This window comes from Spermophilus citellus (genome assembly GCF_964194105.1).
Source record: "Spermophilus citellus genome assembly, chromosome: 2".
In the NCBI taxonomy this organism is placed as follows: Eukaryota; Metazoa; Chordata; class Mammalia; order Rodentia; family Sciuridae; genus Spermophilus; species Spermophilus citellus.
This window is the reverse complement of record NC_138183.1, coordinates 133974260-133991911: the sequence shown is the minus strand read 5'-3', so window position 1 is coordinate 133991911 and position 17652 is coordinate 133974260. Positions and strand designations below refer to the sequence as shown.

General features: G+C 39.1%; 1 protein-coding gene across 1 annotated transcript; it reads right to left on the bottom strand.

Annotated features, from left to right (window-relative positions):
- Positions 1-4730: 4730 nt before the first annotated feature.
- Positions 4731-11279, bottom strand: LOC308641583 (acrosomal protein SP-10-like; the record flags this gene model as incomplete). The annotated part of the gene is made up of 4 exons (XM_081280258.1): positions 4731-4855; positions 7300-7419; positions 9190-9669; positions 11228-11279. The coding sequence occupies 4 exons, from the start codon at positions 11277-11279 to the stop codon at positions 4731-4733; spliced, it is 777 nt and encodes a 258-aa protein (XP_081136384.1).
- Between the last annotated feature and the right edge of the window lie 6373 nt (positions 11280-17652).

The following is a 17652-nucleotide window of genomic DNA, read 5'->3' as shown; positions in this document are numbered from 1 at the left end:
TGCATGGAGCTCATTTGTTAAGAGAATAAAAAGTGAACAAATAAATGACCTAGCATTACATCCCAGAGCCCTACAAAAAGAACAAATCAATATCAAAGAAGTAGAATACAGGAAATAATTAAAATCAGAGCTGAAATCAATGAAAATGAAAAAAAACAATTGAAAAAATTGACAAAGCAAAAAGTTGGTTCTTTGAAAAAATGACTAAAATTGATAAATGCTTAGCCATGGTAATGAAGAGAAGGAGAGAGAAAACTCAAATTACTAAAATTTGTGATGAAAAAGGAAATATCATGGTGGACACTATTGAAATACAGAAGATAATTAGAAACTATTTTGAAAATTTATACTCCAATAAAATAGAAAATCTCAAAGACATCGACAAATTTCTAGAGGCATATGATCTGCCCAAACTGAATCAGGAGGGCATACACAATTTAAACAGATAAATATCAAGCAACCAAAAGCCTACCAACAAAGAAAAGCCCAGGACCAGATGGATTCTCATCTGAGTTCTACAAGACCTTCAAAGAGCTACTAATGCCAATACTCCTCAAATTATTCCATGGAGTAGAAAAGGAGGGAACCCTTGCAAACTCCATCCTGATACCAAAACCAAAGACACATCAAGAAAAGAAACCTTCAGACCAAAATCCCTGATAATATAGACGCAAAAATTCTCACTAAAATTCTGGCAAATCGCATACAAAAACATATTTAAAAGATAGTGCACCACCATCAAGTGGGGTTCATTCCTGGGATGCAAGGTTGGTTCAACATATGGAAATCAGTAGATGTAATACATCACATCAATAGACTTAAAAACAAGAATCATATGAGGGGCTGGGGATGTGGCTCAAGCGGTAGTGCGCTCGCCTGGCATGCGTGCGGCCCGGGTTCGATCCTCAGCACCACATACCAACAAAGATGTTGTGTCCGCCGAGAACTAAAAAATAAATATTAAAAATTCTTTCTCTCTCTCTCTCTCTCCTCTCTCACTCTCTCTTTAAAAAAAAAATTCTCTCACTCTCCTCTCTCACTCTCTCTTTAAAAAAAAAAAAAGAATCATATGATTATCTCAATAGATGCAGAAAAGGCATTTGACAAAATACAGCACCTCTTCATGTTCAAAACACTAGAAAAACTAGGGATAGTAGGAACATACTATTGTAAAACCTATCTATGCTAAGTCCAAAGCCAACATCATTTTAAATGGAGAAAAATTGAAAGCATTCCCTCTAAAAACTGGAACAAGAAAGGGATGCCCTCTTTTACCACTTCTATTCAACATACTCCTTGAAACTCTAGCCAAAGCAATCAGACAGAGGAAACTAAAGGGATACAAATAGGAAAAGAAGAACTCAAACTATCACTATTTGCCAATGACATGATTCTTTGTTTAGAAGATCCAGAAAATTCCACCAGAAAACTTCTGGAATAAATGAATTCAGCAAAGTGGCAGAATATAAAATCAATACCCATAAATCAAACTCATTTCTACATGTAAGTGATGAATCCACTGAAAGATAATTTAGAAAAACTACCCCAATCACAATAGCCTCAAAAATAAAATACTTGGGAATAATCTAACAAGAGAGATGAAAGACCTCCGGAGTGAAAATTACAGAACACTAAAGAAAGAATTTAAAGAAGACCTTAGAAGATGGAAAGATCTCCCATGCTCTTAGATAAGCAGAATTAATATTGTCAAAATGGCCATACTACCAACACTGTTATACAGATTTAATGCAAATTCTATTAAAATGCCAATGTCATCCTTCATAGAACTAGAAAAAGCAATCATGAAATTCATTTGAAAAAATAAGAGACCCAGAATAGTCAAAGCAATCGTTAGCAAGAAAAGTGAAGCAAGAGGCATCACAATATCAAACCTTAAACTATATGCTACAGAGCAATAGTAACAAAAACCACATGGTGTTGGCACCAAAATAGACATGTAGACCAATGGTACAGAATAGAAGACACAGAGACAAACCCACATAAATACAATTATCTCATACTAGACAAAGGTACCAAAAACATACATTGGAGAAAAGATAGCCTCTTCAACAAATGGTGCTGGGAAAATTGGAAATCCATATGTAGCAAATGAAACTAAACCCCTGTCTCTCATGCTGCACAAAACTCAAAATGGATCAAGGACCTAGGAATTAGACCAGAGACCCTGCGTCTACTAGTGGAAAAAGTGGGCCCAAATCTTCATCAGGCCAAATTAGGCACCGACTTCCTTAACAAGACTCCTAAAGCACAAGAAGTTAAATTAAGAATAAATGGGATTGGATTCAAACTAAAAAGTTTCTTCTCAGCCAAGGAAACAACATGAAGAGAGAGCCTACAGAACAGGAAAAAAAATCCATACCACATGCACATCAGATAGAGCACTAATCTCCAGGATACATAAAAAAGTCAAAACACACCAAAAAAAAAAAAAAAACCCACAAATAACCCAATCAATAAATGGTCTAAGGAACTGAAAAGACACTTCAAAAAAGAATAAATACAATCAATTGACAAACATGGAAAAAATGTTCATCGTCTGTTAGAGAAATGCAAATCAAACTACTCTAGATTTCATCTCACTCCTGTCAGAATGGCAATCATCAAGAATACAAGTAATAATGTTGGTGATGATATGGGGAAAAAGGTACACTCATACATTGCTGGTAGGACTGCAAATTAGTGCAACAACTTTGGAAAGCAGTATGGAAATTCCTTAGAAAACTTAGAATGGAACCACCATTTAACCCAGCTATTCCACTCCCCAGTTTATACCCAAAGGACTTAAAATCAGCATACTATAGTGATGCAGCCACCTCAATGTTTATAGCAGCTCAATTCACAATAGCTAAACTGGGGAACCAACCTTAATGACCTTCAACAGAAGAATGGATAAAGAGGGCTGGAGATGTGGCTCAGCGGTAGCGCACTCGCCTGGCATGCATGTGACCCGGGTTCGATCCTCAGCACCACATACAAACAAAGATGTTGTGTCCGCCGATAACTAAAAAATAAAATATTAGGATTCTCTCTCTCTCTCTCTCTCTCCCCCTCTTTAAAAAAAAAAGAATGGATAAAGAAAATGTGGTACCTATGAACAGTGGAATATTACTCAGCCTTAAAGAAGAATGAAATTATAGCCTTTGCAGCTAAATGGATGGAACTAGAGAACATCATGCTAAATGAAAAAAAATCAATGCCAAAGAACCAAAGGCCTAATCTTTTCTCTGATAAACGGATGCCATAGTTTGTGTGTGTGGCCGGGGGTGGTAGGGAAGAATGAAGGAACTCTAGTTTGTGTAGAGGGGAGTGAGGGGAGAGGTGGGGCTGTGGGGATGGGAAAGATGGTAGTATGAACCAGGCATTATTTATTACATGTATGATTATTACACTACTGGTGTGACTCTGGCACCATGTACAGCCAGAGAAATGAAAAATTGTGCTCCAATTGTGTACAATGTGTCAAAATGCATTCTCCTGTCATGTGTAACTAATTAGAACAAATTAAAAAAACAGAAGGGAAACCAGTTAGAGTAGAAGGTGGAAAACAGGGGGAAGAAGGGGTAGGAAAGTGGGGGTACTTGGAAATGAATTTGATCAAATTGTACTGTTTTATTGTGTGCACATATGAATATATTATAGCAAATTCCACTGTTATGTATAATTATAATGTACCAATAAAAAGGGGAGGAAAAAATACACGAAGACCATTCCAGCTATCTCAGGAGCCTTTAAACTGAGGTATGTGGAAGCAGTGGCTGAAAGGAGATGAGTTTATGTAGGAGGAGAGAATTGATTTTTGTCTTAAAAGAACCATTCTGGCTAATATTCTGAGGAAATGGCTCAGATTGAGATCATGCAGATTTGGTTTTAGAATTGTGCTTTGGTGTATTCTAGTTCTGTGACCTTGATCATCAATTTAGGACAATATGGAGTATAAATAGGACATCTTTATGTCATATTTCGCTATCTTTCCTCATGATAAGACCATGTACGTGAAAACATCTTGAGTGTGAGAGTGTTTAGTATTCCACCTGCCCCTCTATACTAAGTAGATGAGCCAGTAATATTGTGTTGAGAAACTGATGTAAGCATTATGAACTGCTGCATATTTATACAGCAAACAGAAAAGAATAATTTTATTCTTAAAAGTGGACTGTTGAAAACTCAAAATTCTCAAGAGCTAAAGAAAAGTTGACTGCTATGTACTATAAGTAAAATGGGGGGGACAAGGGTAGGAAAGTGGGGGAGGGGGACAGAGAAGTACCTACAATATTCTTTAAGCCCCATAAAAGATTAATACCTTACTTTGTATTCCTCCTTGCTCTCTCTGTCCTGGGAGAGCCCTTCACTTTCTTAAGTATGGAATGGTTATAAAATCATCTACATTAGTGGGGGTGGAAGGAAGTTCAGGCTGACCCTGCAACTGGACTGATGGGAAAAGAAATCTGTCTGGATCTCATGTTCTCTACCATGAGGGTTTTATTGAAAAAAAGAAAATTTGGAATATTGAGAGAGTAAGGGGGAAGACAGAGGACAAAGAATGGGTAAGGCATGAATAGGAAAGATATTTGAGCATCCTGTCTGATGCTCAGGCAGAAGCAGATGTGATAAGTCGTTGATGCTATAGTGATATAATATAAATTGAGCCAAGTACGATGGAAAAGGCTTTTTGCTGCCTGAGTCAGAGCAAAAAGCAGAGGCCCAGTCTTCTAGACCTTGTTGCAGAAAGGTTGATTCCGACAGCATATAATTTGCATCCTCGTTCCATGAGAGAAAAGGTTCATAGATGGGCACATGTTCTCACACCCTTGAACCATGAATTGGAGTTTTCCACCTGAAAGGAGTAAAGACAGACTGGAATTAACAGAAACCTTCCTTTATTCATACCTTTATTCATGATGCCCTCATGAAGGGCTGGCTACCACCCCCGTGTGTGTATTTTTCTCCCCTTTCCCTTCTATCTTCCTCCTCTGGGATCTTTCACCATCAGTTGCACACTCCTTGTATTTTCAGTTTGTTCCTCTCTCCTGATTACCTTTCTGGTTTACAAATATGCTCAAGTTTCCCCAACTCAAAAAGATAAAACAAAGAAATCTTTCTCTTAACCATGCTACTCTCCTATACTAACATTTCCCCACAAACTTCTCAGAGAGTTGACTGTCGTCAACCTAATCCTGCTTATATCTGGCCCTAAGACACTCTGATTCATTACTCCACTATTCTGAAAGGGTACTTGAGTTCTAGTCATTCTGCTGCCCTTCTCAGGACTTGACCCCTTTGCATTTACATAGTGCTGATGACTTCTTTCTCTCTCTCTCTTTTTTTTTTTAAAGAGAGAGTGTGAGAGAGAGAGAGAGAGAGAGAGAGAGAGAGAATTTTTAATATTTGTTTTTTTTAGTTCTCGGCGGACACAACATCTTTGTTGGTATGTGGTGCTGAGGATCAAACCTGGGCCGCACGCATGCGAGGTGAGCGCGCTACCGCTTGAGCCACATCCCCAGCCCCTTTCTCTCTTTTTGAACTGCATAATCTCATTTGTTTATGCAAAAAAAAAAAGTTGAATACATAGATGCCAAGAGTTGAATAGTGGTTACCAGGAACAAGGAGTGGGAGTGTTGGGACTTGAGGTAGAAAAGGGGAGATAATAGATCAAAGTGTAAAAAGTTGAAGTTATGTTAGTGAATAAGTCTACAGATCTAACATACAATATGCTGACTGTAGTTAATATTGTAGTATGCAACCTAGATGTCCTTCAATAAATGAATGGATAAAGAAAGTGTGGTATATATACCGATGGAATATTACTCAGCATTAAAAGAGATTAAAATTATGGCATTTGCAGGTAAATGAGTAGAGTTGGAGAATATCATGCTAAGCGAAGTAACCCAATCCCCAAAAACCAAAGGCTGAATGTTTTCTCTGATAAGTGGGATACTGATCCATAACGGGGGAGATGGGTGGAATGGGGAAAATGGAGGAACTTTGATTGGGCAAAGGGGAGGGAGGGGGAATGGGCGTAGGAAAGATGGTGGAATGAGATGGATATCATTACCCTAGGTACATGTATGACTGCACATATGGTGCGACACTACATCGTGTATAACCAGGGAAATGAAAAGTTTTGCTGCAATTGTGTATAATGAATCAAAATGTATTCTGCTGTTATATATACCTAGTTAAATAAATTAATTAGAAAAATATAATAGTATGTACTAGAAATTTGCTAAGGCTGTATAGATTTCAGGTGCTCTTAGAGCAACACAAAAAGTAACTATGTAAGGATGAAGTATAATGCATGTGCCATAAATTTATCCTTTTAAAATGAATAACACAATATTGTTTAGTATATTCACAGAATTCAAGCATCATCACTAATTTTAGAATATTTTTATCACCCCCAAAAGACATTCCATTCCCATTAGCAGTCACTTCACTGGCCCACATCTTACAAGCTTTTTCTGAAAACTACTTTCTCCCTAATTTCTCTGCACCTCTAATCTCTCCTTCCCTTGTGAGCACCCAGTGCTTTTCTGCCTTAAGATATTTACCAATTGTTCCTTTGCAATATTGTTTCCTGTTTCTTACATTGGACCATAATCTATTTGTACATAGTCTATATTTGATTCATTTTTCTGTAAGGACCCATGGTATGTGTCATTAATGTTTCTTAAGTGATGGTGGATGAATGCACACATTGTAGAATTGTGGGCAAAATGGTATTTCTAATGAGAGACCAGACAACTGACAGAGTTGGGCAATGATCATGGGATGGAAGTATCCAAGATCTCATTTTGGGGATGAGGAGTGAGTATAAGGGTAGAGAGATGTGGGAATATACTTAAGTTTTGGCAACCTGTGGACATAGATTTGTAGACAAATGTTTATTAAGTTTATTCATATAGTATTCGCTAAATGCCTGCCATGTGCTGAACATTGTACTAGGTTCAAGGAACATAAGCCATGAAAAAAACAAACCATAGTCCTGAGCTTACAGTCAATGTCTCGGTGGTCTAAAGGGCAACACACAACATTTCTTTAAAATAGAGAGCCAATCTCCCTGCCTCCTTTTAAGAACATTAAGACCTGTTGGGAAGAGTCTCTACCTCCCCATCAGTACTTGGGATTCTATTCTTAATCCTTAAAAGCATGAGGTTCTTCTGAATCTCCAAGTTCCTGATCCCTCTCCTAGACCACTGCTCTCTCCAACTGCCGTGTATTAGTATATAAGTTGGTTAATGTATTCTCTGGCAAAGACTGCCTTTAGAGGTCCCTACATACCTTCAAAGATCTTCTTTAGCATGCACTGCTGGGAATTCTGAGTGGTGCAGACTCCTTCACCACGAAGGCATTTTCCTTGCTCAGTCATATAAGCACATGTGTAGCAACTTAACATTGTGCCTGAAATTTTAAGATAAGCCTGATGAAATTCCCATACGGATCAGATGTGTATATGTGAGTCACACATCTGGGGAGAGACGATGAGTTATAAGTAGCATGAATACAAAATTAATTTCTTAATTCTTGTTGGGATCTGAGGGATTTGTGTTTGATAGAGGATATTCTCTATTCTAGAGGAAATTCCTTTCATTCGTATTGCTTCATCTATGACCTTCATTGCTGATGAATCCCAAGTTTATCTAATACTGACTTTTAGTATAGTCCATATCCTTATTGGCTTCCTAGATGTTTATAATTAGATGCCTTTTTGTCATGTCTTACCTGATAGGAGCATGTTGTCATGTGACTGGCTCCCTTTCCTGCTTCATGTCATACTCTCACAAAGCACAAACATTTGGATTCAAATTTGACCAACTAATAAGCTATTTTAGAGTATTGTTGCAAACCTTGTAAAGAGCCTACGTTATTTTCCATTTTCAAATTGGCCTTGTTCTTTTCTTTTTAAATTTATTTAAAAATATTTTTTAGCTGTAAATGGACACAATACCTTTTACTTATTTATTTTATGTGTTGCTGAAGATCAGACCCATTGTTACAACCCCATCCTCTCAAATTGACCTTGTTAAAGGTTGCTGAAATATTTACATGTTACCTCTTTTCATTGTCTCTGTTTATAATCTCCTAGTTCAGGAAGCATAAAGTAAGGAAAGGGGAAAAAAAATTGTGCTTTAAACAGATCTAAAGTGTGTGTGTATTTACAATATGGAGGTTGAATTCAGGGACCCTCAACCACTGAACTAATTATCTCCAGCCCTTTTTATTTTATTTTGAGATAGAGTACTCTTGCTAAGTTGTCCCAGCTGGCCTCAACTTGGGGATCCACCTACCTGGCCCTCCTGAGTTGTAGATAGGCCTAAGTTTGAATCCACCATTGCCAATTTCTAGCCATGTAACATTGGGCATATTATTTTTGCCTTGCTTCTCCCATCTGAAAGTTTAGAATAATAATGCTTATGCAATGGGGTGAAATATGAGGCATTTTATGTCTGTTATTAACTTGAGGCATCAAACTTAGGGTCTTATTTTCCTTCCTTGACCAACCCCTTTTAAGTAAGTCACAGAATTGCAGTTCTGGGAACTAATTTTTGTCTCCAACAGAACTAATTTTTGTCTCTGCATGCTTCATATTCTGTTAGTCTTCAGAACTTTGCATTTTCATGAGCTGCTTCTAGGGGAGTCATTGGGCATTTATATTCACAATATCTTATGGAGAATGTAGTTGGAAGGGCAACTGGCATTTTGTATTTGTATAATTGTTCTTAAAGAGGGTCCTGCAAATTGTGTGGCTTTCAGGGCCCCATAAACCTGGAACAGCCTTTTGGTATTGTGCAGAGACCTAGAAAACCTTTGGGAGAGCTATTTGTGAAGTGTTAATGGTTGCTTCTTTAATACTTCTTCCCTAAAATTGGGTTCTCCTGATGTGTTCCCCACTCCCCACTTGAAGCTACTTTGGCTCACCTGGAGATGTGCTTGCAAATGGTGTACTTGAAAGCTGTTCAGCTGAAGACGGTTCACCTGAGGACTTTTCACCTGCAGACACTTCACCTGAAGGTACTTCACCTGAAGTGTGCTCAGTGGCAATATGTTCACGTGTCATCTGTTCGCTGGAAATATGTTCACGTGAAACCTGTTCACCTGAACCATGTTCTCCTGAAGGCTGTTCTCCCGAAGGCTGTTCTCCCGAAGGCTGCTCTCCCGAAGGCTGCTCTCCCGAAGGCTGCTCTCCCGAAGGCTGTTCTCCCGAAGGCTGCTCTCCCGAAGGCTGTTCTCCTGAAGGCTGCTCTCCCGAAGGCTGTTCTCCTACAGGTTGTTCTCCTGCAGGTTGTTCTCCTGAAGGCTGTTCACTTGTGTGTTCACCTGAAGGATGTTCACCTGAAGGCTGTTCAACTGAAGGCTGTTCACTGGAAGCATGTTCACCTGATGACTTTTCACCTGAAGGCTGTTCACCTGAAGTGTGCTCGCTTACATGTTCACTTGCATGCTCGCTCTCAACATGTTCACCAGAAGTGTGCTCCCCTTCACTATGCTCGCTGGAACCATGCTCACTTAAAACAGTCTCACCTGAAGAAGTATCATATAAAGCATCAACATCTGAAGGGTTTGCAAGTGAAAAGTATTCACTTGAAAGTTGCTGAACTGGAGCTTGATGATCCATTGAGCCCAGGGGCTCATCAGGCTGATCTGGTGCTCCTGGGATGGAGAAGAAACAGAAGAGAAATGGAGAAGGTGAGAGTGGGGTAGAGGTTACTTTTCCATGTTTTGAGACAAATGGAGACTCCTAAGTTTCTTGTAGGTCTAAATCAGTTACTTGAAGATAGTGCAGGTGTTGGGGGGAAGTCAACTAACTACCCCAAGAGACCAGGGAGGATGGAGGTATTTAATAAAAACACAGAAACCTCCTCTGGGATTAAAGGAAAAAATTTTAAGGTATATTAAGAACTCCATGGGGGTGGGGGGATTCACTCATCCATGCATCAAAAGCACCTGAAGGAGCCAGGCATGGTGGCACACGCCTGTAATCCCAGCAGCTTGGGAGGCTGAGGCAGGAGGATCCCAAGTTCAAAGCCAGCCTCAGCAAAAGCGAGGCACCGAGTACAAAACAGGGTTGAGGACATGGTTCAGTGGCCAAGTGTCCCTGAGTTCAATCCCCGGTACCCAAAAATAAAAACAAAAAAAAGGTAAGATTTTATTTGATAAGGCTTTTGGTAGATTTTTGTTTTAAAAATTTGTTACATAAATATCTGCCCAGCTGATTCTTTAATACTTTTTTTTTTAAAAGAGCGAGTGATAGAGGGAGAGAGAGAGAGAGAGAGAGAGAGAGAGAGAGAGAGAGAGAGAGAGAATTTTTAATATTTGTTTTTTTTAGTTCTCGGCGGACACAACATCTTTGTTGGTATGTGGTGCTGAGGATCAAACCCTGGCCGCACGCATGCCAGACGAGCGCGCTACCGCTTGAGCCACATCCCCAGCCCTGATTCTTTAATACTTAACAAAATTTTTAAATAAGAGATGCTTCTGATATAGGAAACAGGTTTGGAAAATGTGCTAATTTTTTAATCATTCTTAGAGTTTGTAGTTTATTACTTCACTACGTGACTAGCACATAACTACCATCTAGTGGCTGGGTATCTTTGTTTCTGAGTCAACTTTGTGGAAGTCTAAAAGGCAAAAAGCAAAATTTCTGAAAGCTAGTATTAGAGAAAACATTCTGTCACTTCACAAACAGCACAGAGCTCATAAATCTCTCTCTTGTAGGAGGCAGCCCTCCATAAATAGGGAATCCTGAAAGAGAAAATACAGAAACTGGATGGATGAACATAGCCATGAAGGAAAGGTTTATAAGGTTTCTGGCCCAAAGCCCTGTGTGTTCTGAAATAATTTTCTGGGCACATCACCTTCCTATCTCATTATAGCTTTGCTTGGCACCTTAAGTATACAAGGATCCCTTGCACTCAATTGATGGGAACAAACCTTTGCTGAACTTCTGCTGAGCTCCTAGGCCTGTTCTCCTGTCTCACAGAACATCAGGTACAAATGTTGAATGGCTAAATGGAATAGGAATAGGAACATGCCCTCTGACTATAAAGCCATAACTAGGAGAAATCAGCTGGTTCAGGAGCTCTCAGAGATAGTCTGTCTAATTACTCTTAATTCTGATTTGGGTAACTAGGAGACTGGTCTTACTTCTTCAAGGGCAAAAACGCCTTAAAGGTGGCCCCTTACATACCCAAGCTAACAGAAGACTCACCTCTAACAGATCCAAGCAGATGAAAACTCATTAGTAAGATTAACTGGTTCATCTGGATTTAGAAAAAGAAGGGCCTCTAGTGTGGGGCACCCAAGAGCTGTAAAGAAACTGTGAGCAGGAGCTCCCAATACTGAATCAGAGCTTCTGGGAATTCTAGAACCTCAGGAACAACCTATGATTCCTCACAATGGGTTGTGCTCTGAGGTCCTCATGTGGCCTGTCTAGGCAAGTTGACCCTTAATAATTCAAGGAAATTTCCACTAGTGAAGCCTAGTGAGTATTTTTTATGTTGGGGCTATCTGCCCTCTCTTAAAAAAGAAAAAAGTATTACCAAAATACATATATTCTTAATAAATTTTTAAAAAATGTCTCTTTTAAGTATTTTTGACTATGAGGTGTGGTGGGCTGCTTATTTTCTATTTGATTCTCTAAATCAGCCTTTCTTGCCTGATTTGTACCCCAGGAGGCTCATCTCTGTTGACTTCATTACTTGAGTACTGGTTGGGATTTTCTTCATATTGAATTTAACCAATGGAAGATTGGAGGTGAGAAAGGGAAGGAAATAGAGAAAGAGGACTATTTTTTCTATTCTTTCTTGCCACAGTTGTGTTTTCAACCAGCCTATAGTAACATGTTTTCCTTTTACTGACCCCTTCTGCCTTGGGATAGTAATGATTTACACTGTTGCTGAAACCTGGTTGCTCCACTTTTTTTTTTTTTTAATTTCCTTATCCCCACTTACTAGTGTCAATAGTCTTTTCATATACACCTATTTCAGTCATAGTTTTGGCAGGAAGCAAATTGAAAACTCAAATAGGTAACTGAGGAGAGTTTACACAGAAAGGGGGAGAATAAAGGGATCAGCAAGGGATAATTGAAAGCCATATCTTGATCTGTAACTTCTGTCAAGGAGGTAGCCAAGCTGAGAATATGAGTGCAGTGAGATGTCCACCTGGTATAAAGCTGGAATTCTGGAGTGAGTGGAGGGAGGGTGTGGCAGAACTCCTTTTAACTCCCATCTCCTGCTTCTTCTCTTCCCAGTTCTCTTGAACCACTTTGTCTCACCTGAGGCCCATGCGGGCAGTGGAAATGGTGTTCCCCTTGGTAGAATGGGCTGGCTGAGAAATTAAAGCTAGGAAAAATAGAATGATGAAAACACCACTGGACACAGAAAGTAGTTTCAAAAGCGGGGGCAGGACAGGCAAGCGGATCAGATGGATTGAGCTTCTAGACTCTGGCAAATTGGAGCCCTTGCCTGCTTTTTTTGTATCGGGAAACATCAAAGGCCTTCCATAGACTGTTCTTCACCAAAAAAAGATTAAAGTTGGGGCTGTTCAATTTCCGACAGGTTATGCCCAACTCCATAGCTACTATGAGGGATTTTCCTAGTAGAGCAGAGATAAAGGTCAGGTACATTGGCCAATCTATTGTCCTGGGAGAGCCATGGATAATTTGCAATGCCAAACCTAAATCTTCCTGGCTGCCATACTGAGTGAAGATCCTCAAGTCATTCATGGATGGCTTCCCGCAACTTTGTTATATGTGCCATTGAATATTGGTTCTAGAATAGATATATGTATCACTACTGTAATTATTTGTTTAGTATTTGTCTTCCCTTCTGAGTCTAAACCCCTGGAAAGCAAGGACACTGTCTCAATCACTGCTGTAGCTCCAGTACCTGGCAGCATGCTTTCACATCATAGTAACTTAATAATTCTTATTTTTTTTCTGAATGAAGGGATGATTGAATTGCCTGAATATTAAATTGTCTGAATATTAAATGGGATGATCTCCTGGTTCCATTCTCTTCACAGCTCCTTGAATACTGATAGTCAAATTCTAACAACTCCTTTACACTTAGGCAAGAGATCAGTACATTCTTTCCTGGAGAAACTGGATGGTTCCAGAGGAAAGATCCTATAGGTTTGGGTACCTGAATATGCTAAAATGAAACATTAGTTCCTGATGAGCCCACACATGTCTGGGGGCCAATTTAGGACATCTAATGTGAATACCTGGTCAAGGATTACCAGACATTTTAGAAAAGCCTCTGATCTGAAAAGCCAAAATGGATAAAAGTATCACTGTGGCCCTAGAAACTAGAAGCAGATGAAAATCTTTATATATTATATTTTTAGTGATTTGATTTCCCACTACAAGGTACAAAGAGAAACTCTTAAAAGTTTAAAGAAAGAAAAATAGTATCTATGGAAAGAATCAGGAAAAAGTAACAGCTCGTATATTTCTTAAAACGTCACATAGGAAAATTTTTAAAAAATGAAATTTTTAAAAAATGAGTAAAATTATTCAACCCAAACATTTCTTTACTCAGTTTAAATTGAGACTAGAATAGAGATCTTGTCAGAAAACCAAAGTCTCAAAACAAATGAATTTCTGTATTAGATAGAAGTGATCTCCTACAAATAATGGGATACCAGTCCTTTGAAAGGATTCATGTGATCACAATAAGGGTTTGTTCTCTCACATTGTAAGTCTGAAGGTAGCCAGTTTCTTACAAAGGGTCAGACATCTCAATGTCAGACAACTTTCGGAAACTCTTTTGCTCCTTCCCTTGTTCTTTTTGTTCATAGTCACAAGATGGCAGCCTAATCTCAGGCATCACATCCAGATGCCATCAAGGTGGTAGGTGTGTAATAATTTTTCTATCATTGTGTTACAAATTACCAAAAAATTAGCAGATTAAAACAATGCTCACTTTTTTTCTAGTTCTAAGACTCATCTGGATTCTCTGGCTAATGAGTCAGAAGCCAAAATTAAGATGTCTTCAGGTCTGACTGGATTCTTACCTAAAGATTCTGGGGAAGAATCTACTTTTTCTTTTCTTTTCCTTCCTTCCTTCCTTCTTTCCTTCCTTCCTTCCTTCCTTCCTTCCTTTATTGCTATTGAAACCAGGGGTGTTCTGCCACTGAGCTAAATCTGAGCCCTTTTTTATTTCGAGTCAGTGTTTTGCTAAATTGCCAATTCTGAGTTTGGGACTCTCCTATCTCAGACTTCAGAGTCTGGCATTATAGGCATACACCACCATGCATGGCTAGGGAGAAGAATCCACTTCTAAAATCATTCAGATTGTTGGCAGAATTTATGTCCTTGGAGCTGTAGGCCTAAGTCCCTACTTTTTGTTTTTGTTTGTGCTTTTTGCTGACTGATAGCCTCAGGTTTCTCTCAGCCTTTGGAGACCATTCATATTGCTTCTCCTTTGACCTTTCCATCTTCAAAGTTAGAAAATTTTAATCTTTGATTTATTTTTAAAATTTTTTTAGTTATAGATGGACACAATACCTTTATTTAATTTATTTATTTTTATGTGGTGCTGAGGATTGAACCCAATGCCTCACACATGCCAGATTAGTTCACTACCATAGAGCCACAACCCCAGCCGCTAATCTTCAATTTCTCCTTTTGCCATCATCTTAAGAACTGTCTGCTTTGAAAGGGTTCATGTGATCACATTAAGCCCCACAGATAATCTTCCCCTCACATAATAATGAAAGTAATGTCATATTTGCTGCTTCCACCAACACCACAGGGATGGATGGTACATGGATAAGTCTTTTTAGGGTTAGTCTTAGAATTTTACTTATCTCAGGGTCAGTATGCATACCTTTTGTCAGGTAAGTTTTTTTTCCCCACAGAAACAGCCTCACTTTCTGTTCCTTAGGTCACCTCACAGTTTTGATGATTTTCTAGAATGACTCAAAGAATTCAGGAAGTGAATGACCAGTTTATTATAAAGGATATAACTCAGGGAACACCCAATGGAAGAGACATAGGGCAGGGTCTGGGGTGGCCACTCAGCTTCCATTCTTTCATTCTCTCTATGATTATGCCACTTTCCCCACACATAAATGTGTTCACCAATCCAAATGGTCCCCAGTTCCTATCATTTAGGGAGTTTTTCTTTTTTAAATTCTCTTTGCAGTTTTATTAAGTAGAGAAACATTCTTTGATTTCTAACTTTCAAGACAAATAACACATAAACAATTAACTAAATCTTTGTTGAAACTTGAATAATGCAGGGATTTAGTTAGGCTGTTAAATGGAAATATCAGAGATATCAGAGCTCCTCTCTATGGAAATGACCATTGATGGAAAGATGGACTGTAAACAGTGTACATTACCATACATCTAATTTTTCATCATTTCAAGCAGCTGTCAGTTATATGACATAAAGCCCTTTAAAATAGGTATACATCTAGTGAATACAAATTATCACATTTGAGAGCAATGAATAGTTAAAATTAATCATAAGTGAATGAATGGTTCAAATATCTCAGAGAGACTCATGCCTAAGATGGATGAATTAAAATAGTGATAACATAAGAATGAGCTTGGAAAGATGGGTATGGGTGTTGGGTATAGTGGCTGGGATCTGGGAGAGGGCTTCAGACCTTAATTAGCATGATACACACATATGGATATTACATAATCATCTGAAATTTAGAGAAGCCAGGACAAGTTTAATAGAGGAACTCCTACTTCATTTGCCTCCTACAACTTGCTCAATGGAATCCCTTCCTGACCTTCTAGGAGTGTAGACTGAGACCACTGGTCATTCTGTACCCAGAATCTTCGGAAGTCTGTGACAAGGAGAGCTTTCTCTCTGTAATTTGTGCTGATTTGGAGCCAGACTAGCTGGAGAGAAGGAAAAAAATTGAAGGAGCATAAGTTGTTCCAGTGTAGATTCCTCCACTAGTTCCATCCCCACTATGATGACTTTTCCTGGCACTAAGTTACAACAGAAAGGGCATTATTCAGATTTCAACTCTGCTGGTTCTGGTTGTATGACCTCTGTAAGAGATTTTCCCTCTCTGAGCCTGAGTGCCCTTGTTTGTAGAATGAGGCTGATCTCCGTTCCTCTCGCTCAGGCTTCTGAGGAGTAAATGGAGCAGTGCAGGGGAACACAGCACAACGTCTGGCATGTGGTAGGCTCTTGTAAAGAGTAGTCATTAAGCATTAAGCTTCTGCTTCCCTTTAGGGTTTAAATTCTGTTAATACTATAATAAATATTTAATTTGTTTACCCGACACTTTACAGTTTGTTAGCATTGTGAGGCATATATTAACCCTATCTTACAGAGGAAATGAGATTCTGTGAAGTTATATGTTGTTAATTTAGTTTATCTTGATTTCACAGCAGATATTTCTCATGACTCCCAAATTCTCTGTGATTGGTGATAATGTGTACTGGAGGCATTCCAGGGTCACACCTTCTGCAAAAGTGACCAGGAAGGTGATTGGAGGGAGGCGGAGTCTATCAGCGCTACAGATCCCCTCAGCTGCTTGAGGCCAGCTGCTGTCACCTTCTACCCACTGCTTCTTCACCCTGACCTGTGTATACACATTGGTCCCTCCCATGCACTGGTATCAGGAACTCAGGAATGAGTGCCATTTTCCCAGAGATTAGGGAGACATTGGTTGCTCAAACCCTTTTTAGGCACCAGCTTCTGCAGGGTGATGTTCTAAAAATGGTTGCCTAATTTCTTCATCTTCACTTTAACAGTTTATCCCCCTTTTAACAAATGAAGGAAGAATAAAAGGCATTGAAATTTCCCTCCAAGATGACACAGCAAATAAGTGACAGCTCCGAGACTCTAATGCATGATCAAATAGCAACTTCAGAGTCTAAGGTATTTTTTTGTTTTGATTTCTTTTGAAATTATACTCTGTTGTCTCTCAATGAGAGCAAGATGCTGTAAAAAGGAACAAAAGGAAACACCTGTTCAGAAGAATAGTAAAGCAGAATATGGATTCAATCACATAAGGAAGATTAAGATAAAAATGAAATATTGAGGGCAAGGGGATGAAAAAAGAATATCAAGAAAAATTTTTATAAAAGTGGCATTTGGAATGGGATGCTACAGTTGTTCTCACCTGGGGATGATTTTCCCCTCCAGCAGGTATTTGGTAATGTCTGGAATTGGTTTTGGTTGTTACTATTGGAAGATTGTGATACTCCTGGAATATAAGGTTGGGAGGACTGGATATAAAGTAAGTGCCATTGGGGGAGAGTCTTGAATGCCAAGCTGAGGACCAGTGGACAGTTTGAACTGGAGAGTAAAAGGATTGCAACTGTTTTAGGAAGTCATATCCAGGGAGGCATACGTGTTGGACTGGAGCTGAGAGTAAAGAAGCTGGCTATAGCTGGGCGCAGTGTTGCATGCCTGTAATCACAGCGGCTCAGGAGGCTGAGGCATGAGGATCATGAGTTCAAAGCCAGCCTCAGCAACTTAGTGAGGCCCTAAGCAAGACGTTGTTTCTAAATAAAATTTTAAAAGGGCTGGGGTTGTGTCTCAGTAGTTAAGCATCCCTGGGCTCAATTTCCCATCTCCAAAACAAAAACTGGTTAAAAGCTGGTTACATCCAAGAGCACAGAGACCAAAAAATAGATAAGGCAGAATTTCATAG